This window comes from Xenopus laevis, chromosome 1S (assembly GCF_017654675.1).
Source record: "Xenopus laevis strain J_2021 chromosome 1S, Xenopus_laevis_v10.1, whole genome shotgun sequence".
NCBI lineage: Eukaryota > Metazoa > Chordata > Amphibia > Anura > Pipidae > Xenopus > Xenopus laevis.
In genome coordinates this window covers 98,060,385-98,074,269 of record NC_054372.1, presented here as the reverse complement: position 1 = coordinate 98,074,269, position 13,885 = coordinate 98,060,385, and the positions used below count along the sequence as shown (strand labels likewise).

General features: G+C 42.3%; 1 protein-coding gene across 1 annotated transcript; it reads left to right on the top strand.

The window, feature by feature from the left end:
* The first annotated feature begins 1,858 nt into the window (after nt 1-1,858).
* LOC121399390 (serine dehydratase-like) lies at nt 1,859-3,809 on the top strand. Its single transcript, XM_041579973.1, has 3 exons — nt 1,859-2,468; nt 2,738-2,862; nt 3,585-3,809. Exons 1-3 carry the CDS (start codon nt 2,392-2,394, stop codon nt 3,776-3,778), a joined length of 396 nt encoding a protein of 131 aa, XP_041435907.1. The 5' UTR covers nt 1,859-2,391; the 3' UTR covers nt 3,779-3,809.
* Nucleotides 3,810-13,885: the final 10,076 nt, after the last annotated feature.

The following is a 13,885-nucleotide window of genomic DNA, read 5'->3' as shown; positions in this document are numbered from 1 at the left end:
GTGATCTTCACCTGTTTTCAGTACTCTGGGCCCTGGTGGCATTTTCCATAAAAAACCTTCAGCCTTGAAGCAACTACAGAGGGGTACATGGTGTCTGCTATCCTGCCTTGTACTGAGGTGAGAACCTCAATCCCAATATCAAGATACAGTACATCTAACCACTAGTATATCAGCTATGTATGGGTTCTGCCCAAACAAAACCTCTTAAATTGCTATTTCTGTCGTTAGGTTGAAGTTAGCAGGATTGCCTGACCATTTCATGTTGTGTTTGAGAAGCTTTTGTCCAATTTTCTTATATGCTGGAATGCACATGGAGCTAACTCCCTCGCACTCAAAGCTCTAGTTACAGAGTAAATTATTGTAAACAGATGTGTGTTTTTAAAATCTTAACAAAAAAAATTAATTTGTTGCCCTGATAAAACAAACAAACTAAGGTCCCTATCACATTCACACACACTACTTGAATATTATCATTAGCCAAATATATGACTGATTACAGTATTGGAGTAAAAGAGGCACAATCCATATTTCATCAATAATACTGATCTATAGGACGGAAAATCATAAACCAGCTTAAACCAGCTGTAAAATTGGTGAAATACAGTACCAAAAAGGCAGTCCAGTCTTTCCCTGGATATATACCGGTACTGTAAATGGATTCAACAAATGTAACATAGTAAGTTAGGTTAAAAAAAGACACAAGTCCATCAAGCTAAACCATTTCTGTCTATATACTGTATAACCTGCTTATAGCTTCCAGTACACAGGCAGATATTTAAGCTGCTGACAGATTTAGGGGGTTATTTAATTTCAATTTTTAAATCCAAAAAGTTTGACCAAACTAGAATCCATGATTTGGCCTTATTTATTATTAAAAAAAGATCGATTTAATCAGATCGTAGGAAAACTCGATAAAATTGAGTGAAAATCCGAATTATATGATTTTTCCGGAGTTTTTCCCAAAACGCACGTTTTTTCCGGCTTTTTCCAGAAAAGACAGAATTTTTTGGATTTTTGCCCAAAAACCCACAAATAGTCCAATTTCGGGCTAATTCTAGCAGAGACCACAGAAACTTCCAAATATGATAGTGACCTTTCCCATTGACTTATATGCAACCTAAGCAGGTCTGAGATGACGGATTTTTAGATTCTGAATTTTTGCAGCATCGGGCTTTAATAAATCCCTTAAAATTCGAGTTTTAAATAAAACCCTGAAAAATGTGAGCTTTGCCCCAAAAAGCCTTACTGGAGCTTAGTAAATAACCCCTTAAGTATGGGTCTCTCCGACAGGCTTCCCCCATCAGTATCTGTATCAATATCAATTGACCGGATGTCTAAAAAATGTTTAAAAATCCATGCTTTTTTATGTACCGGTATGTCCACCACTCCACCGCTTGTTTGCATGCATATGCTCACATTTGAGTGCATGCGCAGGGGGAGAAGTGCCCGGCCTGGGGGGGGGGATTTCCAATAGGAAAAATAAAACACTCACAGCTTGCAATAAAACAATATAGACTTTATCTAAACTGTATTTAGTAACTGTAAACGCAAATCACACAATATAGCTTTAACTCTGCGGAACCTGTGTGGACTATCAACACCTGACACAGTCTCTCAATGCCACAGTCCCACATCGGATGGATAAATGCAAAATCACTCCGGTCAGATCAATGTCCCTTCCCCAAGAGCTCTTATGTCCCCAGTTAGCGCTACCTGCTCCAAGGTACCTTTCCTTTTGAAAGTAGTAGCTGCTCCCACATGGCAGGTACACGGGCAAGACCTGTCCTCACCCTGTCCAGCAGCCGTGTCACTCTCCACAGATCTGATTCTCTCTGGCTGCTGCAGAAGGGATTTTCCTCTTTAAGCTCTGTGGGGAAACCCTGTACATTTGGCTCCAAAGTCAAGCTGATGGCTCTCCAGCCTGTAACTGGGCTGAATGATGTCACAGAAAAACAGGGTAAAGATTTGTTTGATGCCCTACATGTCTCTCTAATGAGCAGATATGATGTATTGTAATTATACTTTAAATTTATGTGAATTGTATTTCTTATAATATACTGTACTTATTGTTACTAATAGCAGTAAACCCTTGTTGCCAGGCAAGAGGTTTAAGCTTGGAAACTATAACCAGCGTCTCTGAATATTTGAAACCAATTGTTATCTCTTACTGCTGCCATAGTTGATGGCTTATTCTTAAAAATTACAGTCACCTTGACTTGTGAAATTTTTTTTTTCAGGGAAGGCCACTCCAGCCTTGTGTGTGAACTAAAGGCCTCTTTGGGTTCTCAGAAGCCAGGGGCACTGGTTGTTTCTGTAGGGGGTGGTGGGCTCCTGGCTGGGCTAGCTGAAGGGCTGAAGAAGGTGGGCTGGTCTGATATTCCCATAATTGCAATGGAGACTAAAGGGGCCCACTGTTTGAATGCAGCTCTTGAAGCAGGAAAACCCATCAGCCTTCCAGATATTACCAGGTACGATTCATGCCATGCAAACATTTTCTCCTTTTGTCATCTATTTACACATTAGAGAGTTCTGTACATATTATGTATATATACATATATATTACAATACCTTTTTTACACGATTATCCCAGCACTGTGCCACCCACGGAGAACAACAGCTTACTTACAGTAACACATCATAAGAATAGGCCCTGGCCTAGAATGACAAGTCTTTTCTTACTGATATCTGTAATACAATGACCTGTCAGTGTGTAAATGTGTGTGTCTGTCTCTTTTAGTGTTGCCAAGTGTCTCGGTGCCAAGACAGTATGTGACAGAGCCTTTGAGTGTACAAGGGAGCACAACGTTATTTCCATTACTGTTGATGACAGAGAAGCCATACGGGCTGTGGAAATGTTTTTGGGTGTGTATAAAGGGCAGATGCTCTTTTTCTATGGGGTTTCGAAAAGCATTCTTCACTCTTTTTTCTTTTGTATTCTTACATTTTCTTTTTAGGTCCCATTTTTCATTAAGTCATACAGCATCATTTTGTGAAAAAGAGCTCTGTAGAATATAAGAATAGGGATGCACCGAATCCGCTATTTTGGATTCGGCCAAACACCTGAATCCATCGCGAAAGATTCGGCCGAATTCCAAACCAAATACTAATTTGCATATGCAAATTAGAGGTGGGAACGAGAAAACATTTTTTACTTCCTTATTCTGTGGCAAAAAGTCAGGCGATGTCCCTCTCTGCCCTTAATTTGCATATGCAAATTAGGATTCAGATTCGGTTCGGCCGGGCAGAAGGATTAAGACGAATCCTGCTAAAAAAAAGGCCTAATCCTGTCTGAATCCCGGATTCGGTGCACCCCTACTTTCAACATAGTATTTACCTTTTTAAATGTAGACCTATGGCTATACAGCATTTGATATTTTATCAGCAGCCATTTGGTTACATCATTTTCTACCTGAATCTACAACAAATTGCTTCATTCCCAATTAACAATATTGCTGTAACTTCCCAATACCCCTCTGGTAAAGGCTTTATTATTTCCTTCATTGTGTCCCCCTCATTCCTAATGTCTTACATCTACCAGGTTCTGATTTACATCCCCTTACTTCATGTTCAATCCTTTTTCCCAGATGATGAGTTAATTTTTGTGGAGCCTGCATGTGGAGCTGCCCTTGCTGCTGTCTATTCAGGACATATCCAACGCCTGCAGCAGGAGGGAATCTTGAAGACACCCCTTGACCCCATTGTGATGGTAGTGTGTGGAGGCAGTTCGATCAGCATTTCTCAGCTAAAACACTTCAAATCCCAGCTGAATATGAATTGAAAACTCCAATAAAATCAAATTATTCCCTTTCTGTCTTTGTATTAACATTAGAAAACCAACTCTGCCAGAGATGGATAAAGATAAAATCGGGGTAGTGCTTTGGGGCTGGGAGCCTGAGGCCCCATTTTTCCACACCTTCTCTCTCTCAGAAATACATAGGATTTCGAGGTTGACATACCGTATATTTTGGGGTTAACAAACATAAATAAATAAGTTAGACAACTAGAAAAGAAAAGTTTCTAAGCATAGAGGAAATTTGCTGGCTTTGCTTGGTGAAATGCTCTGTTGAGCCACAGGGAGGAGCCAGAACACCTGAGTTTTTACAGCATCCTCATAATTTGTACAAACTTTGGTTTAATTGTGATTGATCTGTGTCTCAGTATTAACTTTATTTTACACACCCTTATACATCCCTGTTTTCTTTGCCCATATATGTGTCCTGATCCTTTTTCCTGCATCATCTGTATAGTAAATGCTCAAACCTGTGCCTCTTCACTCTCTGTTTGGTTGCCCTTTCCTCCCTCTCTCCGTCCCATCTCTGATAAATATCCTGATTCCATAAACCCTCCTTTAAAAGCTCACTGGGATAAGACCCCTATAAATCATAACTCTCCAGCCAATATCTTATGTAAAAAGGTTCCTCAAGGCTGGGAAATCCTATTACCAGAAGCCCCATTAATTATACCAAGTCAGTTCTCCCTCTGGCTGTAATATATTATCTGCAGTTCTTGCAACTAAGACCAGGGCCTGTCCAACTACAGAGACTGGAAGGGACATAAAACATGTATTGAAAAATCAATAGAACAACACTATGGCCTACAATGCAGGAAGAGAGAACCAAGCCTGACAGCTTCTATGTGCAAACTCCCATCGATGTCTGCAGGAAGCAGCATATAGCATTGACAGGTTACTGAGCGGATTTCTTCTTGTATAGATTATGCAGTTAAAGAAATGATTAAAAATGCATTTTAATTAACAATATAGGTAAACATTTTGTGAAAGCTCCCCTGTAAAACAGGGCTGGGAAATGTAAAGGCCTCTGAATGCAAAACAGAACTGAACAGATCACAGAAGAAAGGAACATCTACCTATAGCCTTTAGAATAATGGGGATCCTTGTAACTGTTGGCAACATTTAGGGTGGTGAACATTCTTTGTCAATTTACCTAATCAGAGTAAGCAGTGCGGTAACCCCCCAAATATTAAATAAAGCTTTCTGTGACCATATTAAGACACAAAGCTACAGCTGATGTGCCTATAGCTTTAAAGGATCATGTCATCGGAAAACATGTTTTTTTCAAAACGCATCAGTTAATAGTGCTACTCCAGCAGAATTCTGCACTGAAATTCATTTCTCAAAACAACAAACATATTTTTTTTATATTCAATTTTGAAATCTGACATCGGGCTAGACATTTTGTCAATTTCCCAGCTGCCCCAGGTCATGTGACTTGTGCCTGCAATTTAGGAGAGAAATGCTTTCTGGCAGGCTGCTGTTTTTCCTTCTCAATGTAACTGAATGTGTCTCAGTGGGACATGGGTTTTTACTATTGAGTGTTGTTCTTTGATCTACAAGGCAGCTGTTATCTTGTGTTAGGGAGCTGTTATCTAGTTACCTTAGTTCCTATTGTTCTTTTGTTTGGCTGCTGGGGGGGGAAGGGTGGGGGTGATATCACTCCAACTTGCAGTACAGCAGTAAAGAGTGATTGAAGTTTATCAGAGCACAAGTCACATGACTTGGGGCAGCTGGGAAATTGACAATATGTCTAGCCCCATGTCAGATCTCAAAATTGAATATAAAAAAATCTGTTTGCTCTTTTGAGAAATGGATTTCAGTGCAGAATTCTGCTGGAGCAGCACTATTAACTGATTCATTTTGAAAAAATGTTTTTTTCCCATGACAGTATCCCTTTAATGAAATCTCAGGTGCCTTCTAATATGCTGTTGTATTGGTGCAGAGAGTGCACAATTGCTTATAAGATATACAACTATGTGTGTATGTTTGGTTATTTATGTGTGTTTGCAGGGGGCATAGAAAGACCAGAGGAAGGTAGGAGATATAGAAAATACAGGATCCCTTATCCGGAAACCCAATATCCAGAAAGCTCCGAATTAAGGAATGGCTGTCTCCCATAGACTCCATTTTATCCAAACAATCCACATTTTTAAAAATGATTTCCTTTTTCTCTGTAATAATAAAACAGTTGCTTGTACTTGATCCCAACTAAGAGATAATTAATCCTTATTGGAAGCAAAACCAGCCTGTTGGGTTTATTTAATGTTTAAATGAATTTCTAGTAGACATAAGGCATGAAGACCCAAATTACAGAAAAATCCATTATCCGGAAAACCCCAGGTCCCGAGCATTCTCGATAACAGGTCCCATACCTGTATATGCTAACTAATCTTCATAACAGGGACCTATTCACTGCAGGATTTATTTATTGCTAAAAGAAACCATTTGTTTTGTTATGTCCCCTAAACTACCATTTTCTAATCACTGTCTCACTTTATATCATTGCACTTCATGTGTGCAATTGATCAGTGTGCGGATATTAGAAGTCACCTTGAAATTCCATGACCTGAATAAAAGCATTCTGCCTTTGGCCTTGTGCCTTTATATGACTGTGGAACTTCTCATGTTTCATATAATATACAATAGGGGGTACATTATTCCCTATATATGTGTCATACTGATATTGAAGGATACAGTTCACAGTATGTTGAAAGCACCATGACTACAGTATATGAAATATATCATTTCAGATGTTATAATTGTATAAAGTTTATAGTGTTTTTACTTCAGGCAAATGCGAACGGTGATCCACATGAAACAAAACATACAAAAGTATTTTGAAAACCCACCAAAATGTCAGTGACAAGTCAAGATTCCCTTTTCCAGTGACATACAGCTATCAGAACTATACATGATCCTCTGGTATAAGAGACGAAGAAGGCCCTGTTAATTAGAGTTAATTAGAGCTCAACCTAAAGCTCTGCCTCTGTGTCTCTTCCCACAGCTTCCCTTTCTCTGCATATTTGTCTCTCCACTTAGACTCTGTTCTCTGCCTCTCCACACCCCTCTCTTCTTTCTCTCTAGCTGGAGTATACGTAAGAAGCATTTTCTCTGGAAATCATTTTTTTCAGTAACATTGCCTACTAGAAAACAACTTTCTCACTCCGTGTCATCTTCTTGATTATCACAAACTGCACATCATCTGAATCCAGGACAGTTTGTCCTGTTCAAATGGGTGTTTACTGAGAAATTTAACTCTCTGCATGCTAAAAATTGATACCCAGTACCTGTTCTAAAGGAGAATTAAACCTTAAATCACCGGGGTGGGCCCTTGTGTAAGCAAGAGAGGAAGCTGAGGGTAGTGCAATGCCATTATCTTCTTTCTATCACAGGAATTCCTTGTAGTACAACCTAGTGTAAATATGTGCTCACCATACGTTGGTGAAGGAAAAATGTATTGTATCCATCAAAATGTGGTCATAGCCTGCCATCTTCCTCTAAAGATGAATGGAAATTGTTGATGTTCTTTTATCCTTATACAACCATACATAACTATTGGGCAGAACACGTGTAAGCCTTCTGCTTTCAGTCTAATGGCCTCTGACCTTCCATGATTAGTAGTGATCATCAAAACACTTTGTTGGCTCTAAGGCAAAATCTTTGATCTCAACCCCTGGAAGTACAGGTGTGGGGCCTGTTATTCAGAATGCTCGGGACCTGGGGTTTTCCGGATAATGGGTCTTTCTGAAATTTGGATCTTCATGTCTTAAGTCTACTAGAAAACCATGTAAGCATTATAAATAAATAAACCCAATAGTCTGCTTCCAATAAGGATTCATTATATCTTAGTTTGGATCAAGTACAAGCTACTGTTTTATTATTACAGTGAAAAAGGAAATCATTTTTAAAAATGTGGAGACTGCCTTTATGTTATTCAGAGCTTTCTGGATAACGGGTTTCTGAATAATGAATCCTATACCTGTATTGTGATGTGATGTTTATATAAGCAGGGTAGGTTGAGATGGTCTCAGTGGAGTGAATTATAATGCAATGGGAGCTTTCTCAGACCCTCTAAATTGTCAGGTATGGTACAGTACATTATTTTTGTACAGTACATTATTTTGGTATTCAGCAATACACTCCTTGTCTCCATATTTGCATAGAAAGTTTGAATTGTGAACATATTGTGACATACTATATGAAACCAGCATACAAAAGCAGGTAGGGCACAGCCTTCCTTTCCCTTAGCAGGTTTGCCATATATTGTATAATTCTTTTGCATGCATGAATAGCAACATTCTTTCTCTCTAAGGGGCAAATTCACTAACCTCCGATAATTCGCCAGCGACTGCTTTGCGCAACACTTCGCCAGGCGTAGATTCGCCAGGACATTGCTAATTCACTAAAATCGGAAGTTGCGTCCAGAGCGCCGAACACTGGCGAAGAAGCGCTAGCATTACTGCAGCAAGTGAAGTGAAGTTTCATTTCAATGGACGTATATGTTGCAGCCAATACATTACACTACACAAGCCTGGGAAACCTTAATAATATAACATAAAGTTTGTTATATTGCCCTACACATGAGCCCGTGTATAGTTTATGTGCCATATGTTAGGAAATGTAGGGGGGAAGCCGGGTACCCCAGAAAAAATTTACGATCTTTTGCAGCCTATCACCTTAGTAAATCGGCAAAGTAACAAAATGACGTCACGCTGGCGTTAGTTTTGCTAACGTTAGTCACCTTGCCCTTTAGTAAATCTGCCCCATTCTTTTTGGGCAAAAAAATAACCATATGGTAATAATTTAATGGTTATGTTTCTGCTGTTATCTATGAAAAAGAGCAAAGTGGAAAGGGAAAGCTTCCCTTTCACTTATTTTTTTTCTTGCAAAGGAAAATAGTTTACATGCTCCCTAAAATATCAGATCATACATATATTTTCACCTGCTCAGTCCCCTATGAATACAGGCAGTGTGCAGGGTGGTTGCCTAGGAAACACCCAATATAGTAAGGCCAAAGCAAAGAAAATCTTGAGGTAAGGAAACCAGTCAAACAATAGGGATGTAGCGAACGTCGGAAAAAAAGTTCGCGAACATATTCGCGAACTTGCGTCAAAAATGCGAACGGTTCGCGAACGTCGCGAACCCCATAGACTTCAATGGGAAGGCGAATTTTAAAAGCTAGAAAAGACATTTCTGGCCAGAAAAATGATTTTAAAGTTGTTTAAAGGGTGCAACGACCTGGACAGTGCCATGCCAGAGGGGGATCAAGGGCAAAAATGTTTCTAAAAAATCCATTGTTGACACAGCGCTGCGTTTTGTGCTGTAAAGGGCAGAAATCACACTACATTTCTAAACCTGTGTAATAAAATGCTTTAAAACGTCCGGCATCTACATGCCAATCAAGTCGTGTAAAAGTTACAGCCTGTTCACACGCAAAGACGAAACGCGGTGCTTACTGCAACGCAAAAAGACGCAAAGAGCTTTAATGAATGATACCGTCAAGTGAGCAAATAATAGTTTTTAATTACTAGTTGCTTGTCACCTCCAGGATGTTCGTCCTGTTGGTGGCAATATTTCTGTAGTGGTGTGTTTAGCAGTCACCGTGCTTGTGCGCACGTGCACGGTCAGGCAGAGGTAATTCAATGTACAGTGAAGCGAACCAAAAAACACTGATTCTGCAGTGTGGGCCCAGTTTTGGTCTACTTTATTGATCACCTGCGGTGACCATAAAAGATGCGATTTTGCCACTGTTGCAGAACCCTGAAAAATTAGGCATGTGTACTTTCCTGAAAAATTATGTTTTTTTTGTCGCAGCCACTGAACCAGAAGTCCAGAAACAATATGCCATATAAATGCTGAAAATATAAATTTTTTTTTGTGGCAGCCACTGCAGCACAGAGGCCAGAAAAAATATGCCATATAAATGCAAACAATATTAATTTTTTTTTTGTCGCAGCCACTGCAGCACAGAGGCCAGGAAAAATATGCCATATAAATGCTAACAATATAAATTTTTTTGGTCGCAGCCACTGAAGCACAGAGGCCAGGAAAAATATGCCATATAAATGCTGAAAATATTCTGTTTTTTTGGTCGCAGCCACTGAAGCACAGAGGCCAGGAAAAATATGCCATATAAATGTCGCAGCCACTGAAGCACAGAGGCCAGAAAAAATATGCCATATAAATGCTGAAAATATTCATTTTTTTGTCGCAGCCACTGAAGCACAGAGGCCAGAAAAAATATGCCATATAAATGCTGAAAATATTCATTTTTTTTGTCGCAGCCACTGAAGCACAGAGGCCAGAAAAAATATGCCATATAAATGCTGAAAATATTCAATTTTTTTGGTCGCAGCCACTGAAGCACAGAGGCCAGGAAAAATATGCCATATAAATGCTGAAAATATTCTGTTTTTTTTAGTCGCAGCCACTGAAGCACAGAGGCCAGAAAAATATGCCATATAAATGCTGAAAATATTCATTTTTTTTGGTCGCAGCCACTGAAGCACAGAGGCCAGGAAAAAATATGCCATATAAATGCTGAAAATATTCTGTTTTTTTTGTCGCAGCCACTGAAGCACAGAGGCCAGAAAAAATATGCCATATAAATGCTGAAAATATTCTGTTTTTTTGGTCGCAGCCACTGAAGCACAGAGGCCAGGAAAAATATGCCATATAAATGCTGAAAATATTCTGTTTTTTTTGGTCGGCAGCCACTGAAGCACAGAGGCCAGAAAAAATATGCCATATAAATGCTGAAAATATTCTGTTTTTTTTGGTCGCAGCCACTGAAGCACAGAGGCCAGAAAAATATGCCATATAAATGCTGAAAATATTCTGTTTTTTTGGTCGCAGCCACTGAAGCACAGAGGCCAGAAAAACTCAGGATTTACCTGGATTCAAATTAAACCAGTAGGGTTTGCACCCTAGTTTGTAACGGTGGTGGAGGGAGGAGGACGCTAAAGGACAGCTGTATGTGGAGTCATGAGGCGTGCAGAGAAGGACAGCTGCATGGGGAGTCAGAATCAGAAACTCAGAACAAGTCTTCCGGCGTGCAGTAACCCTCCGAGATCCACCCCTCATTCATTTTAATAAAGGTCAGGTAATCCACACTTTTGTGACCTAGGCGAGTTCTCTTCTCAGTTACAATCCCTCCTGCTGCACTGAAGGTCCTTTCTGAGAGGACACTTGAGGCGGGGCAAGACAAGAGGTTCATGGCAAATTGTGACAGCTCTGGCCACAGATCAAGCCTGCGCACCCAGTAGTCCAGGGGTTCATCGCTCCTCAGAGTGTCGATATCTGCAGTTAATGCCAGGTAGTCCGCTACCTGCCGGTCGAGGCGTTCTGTGAGGTGGATCCCGAAGGGTTCTGCCGCTGCCTTGGGCTGAAAAACATTTGCATGTCTGACGTTACAGAGTGGCCAAAGTGCTTTGTCCTTGCAGGTGCGCTCGTGGCAGGATTACTGGCACCTCTGCCCCTGGAATGTTGATGAGTTCCTGAAGTGACATCACCTTAAAAGCATTGTACAACATGTTTTGCAGGCTGGTTTGTTAAATGCAGCATCCTCTTTCAGACTTGTGGTATGTTGGTAACATTTCTGCCACTTTATGCTTGTACCGAGGGTCTAGTAGAGTCGCGACCCAGTACAGGTCCTTCTCCTTAAGCCTCTTGATACGGGGGTCTTCAACAGGCATGACAGCATGAAAGACCCCATTCTCACAAGGTTGGATGCAGAGGTATCCATCTCCGCTTCCTCGTTATCAAGACTGCATCATCCACGGTCTCCTCCCCAGCCACGTACAAGACCAGGGGTCCCAAAAGGTCACCACAGCCCCCTGGGAAGCCTGCTCCTGTTGGTCCTCCTCCTCCACAAAGCCACCTTCCTCCTCTGACTCCACTTCTGACACCTCTCCCTGCGTTGCAGCAGGTGCCTGGGTTCGTTCTGGTGATTCCGACCAAAATCGTGCGCTTCCTGCTCCTCGTCACGCTGGTCTACAGCCTCATCTGTCACTCACATATTTTGTAACCTCTTCAAAAGGGCGCGATGAGCCTGCAGGCATCGCGGCATAAGCACCCAGTAACGGGGGAAAAAACCCAGCTCTGCAGATCCAGTCCTACCACCCAGTTCAAACAGGTATTCGTTGACGGCTCTTTGTTGTTGCAGCAGACGTTCCAACATGAGGAGCGTTGAATTCCAGCGAGTCTGGCTGTCGCAAATCAAACGCCTGACTGGCATGTTGTACCGCTGCTGAATGTCAGCAAGGCGTGCCATGGCTGTATAGGAACGTCTGAAATGGGCCGACACCTTCCTGGACTGCCTGAGAACGTCCTGGAATCCTGGGTACTTTGAGACAAAACGTTGTACTATTAAATTCAGAACATGTGCCATGCAGGGCACATGTGTTAAATTGCCCAGTCTCAGTGCTGCCAACAGATTGCTTCCATTGTCACACACCACTTTTCGATCTTCAGTTGGTGTGGGTCAGCCACCGATCGGCCTGTGACTGCAGAGATGACAGGAGTACAGATCCGGTATGGTTTTTGCTTTCCAGGCACGTCACCCCAAGACAGCATGACAACGGCGTACCTGGCACGTCGAATAGCCTAGGGGGAGCTGGGGGTGCACAGGTGTGGAGGAGGAGGAGGACCCAGCAGCAGAGGAAGAAGACGAGGTAGAGAGCGAAGGAGGAGTAGAGGTGGTGGCAGAACCGCGTGCAATCCGTGGCGGTGACACCAAACTCCACTGTCGTTGTTGAGCCACACATTTCCTGCTTCCCAGCCATGACCAAGTTCACCCAGTGGGCAGTGTAGGTGACATACCTGCCCTGACCATGCTTGGAGGACCATGCGTCAGTAGTCATATGGACCTTTGGCCCAACTAAGTGACAGAGATGCGGTGACTTGGCTCTGCACATGGTGGTACAGGTGTGGTATTCCTTGAAAAAAAATTGCGGCTGGGTACCTTCCACTGCGGTGTCCCAATTGCTACAAATTTGCGGAAGGCCTCAGAGTCCACCAGCTGGTATGGTAAAAGCTGGCGGGCTAAGAGTGCAGACAAGCCAGCTGTCAGACGCCGGGCAAGGGGGTGACTCGCAGACATTGGCTTCTTACGCTCAAACATGGCCCTCACAGAAACTTGGCTGGGGGCAGATGACTGGGAATGGGAACTGGTGGTCAAGGTGGAAGGCGGAGTGGAGGGTGGTTCAGACGGGTCAAGGACAGCAGAGGTAGAGCAGTAAGATGCTGGACCAGAAGGAGGGTGGCTTTTAGTTTGCCTGTTGCCTTTGAGGTGTTGCTCCCAAAGTGCTTTGTGCTTGCCGTTCATGTGCCTTCGCATAGAAGTTGTACCTATGTGGCTGTTGGGCTTCCCAAGACTCAGTTTCTGACTGCACTCATTGCAAATTACAACGCTTTTGTCAGAGGCACACACATTAAAAAAATCCCACACTGCTGACCTTTTTGAGGCTGGCAATCTGGGGGTAAAAGTAGAAGTCGGCGGCGTTGGCGGCAATGGCGGGTGCGTTGGCCGGCTGACCACAGGTGCCGATACATGTTGTTGCCCTACTGTTCCCTGCGAGCTGTCCTCCCTGCTTCTTCTAAGTCTTATTCTCCTCCTGCCTCTCTGACTCTCCGTCTCTCCATCTGAACTATCCTCCTCTTGCTCTCTTCTACTGGGCACCCACAAAACATCAATCTCCTCATCATCATTCTCCTCAGATGCATCAATTTCTTCTAACAGCTCACAGAAGGAAGCAGCAGCGGGGACCTCCTCGTCATCACTCATTATGTCCATCTCTGTTGTGTTCTCTGCCAGAATTAAATCTGGTGTAACGTCCTCATCTCCTTCATCTTCTTCTGCCAATAATGGTTGCGCATCACTCAGTTCAAGAAACTCATGTGAAAATAACTCCTCTGACTCCAGTGAAGAAGGGGCGCCGGTGGTGGAGGAAGTGTTACGTGGGGTGCCCATAGCAGTGGAGGATGAGGATGTTGTGGTAAAGTTAGAAACGGTAGAGGATGGGGTGTGCTGTGTAAGCCAGTCAACTACCTCTTCAGCATTTTGGGAGTTCAGGGTCATTGCCTTTTTAAAAC

Bases quoted from the DNA above. Each gene is read 5' to 3' on its own strand.
- LOC121399390 (XM_041579973.1), top strand. From the start codon at position 2,392: ATGGAGACTAAAGGGGCCCACTGTTTGAATGCAGCTCTTGAAGCAGGA. The intron at 2,469-2,737 runs GTACGATTCATG...TGTCTCTTTTAG, and splicing joins AGCCTTCCAGATATTACCAG to TGTTGCCAAGTGTCTCGGTG. The intron at 2,863-3,584 runs GTGTGTATAAAG...CCTTTTTCCCAG, and splicing joins GGCTGTGGAAATGTTTTTGG to ATGATGAGTTAATTTTTGTG.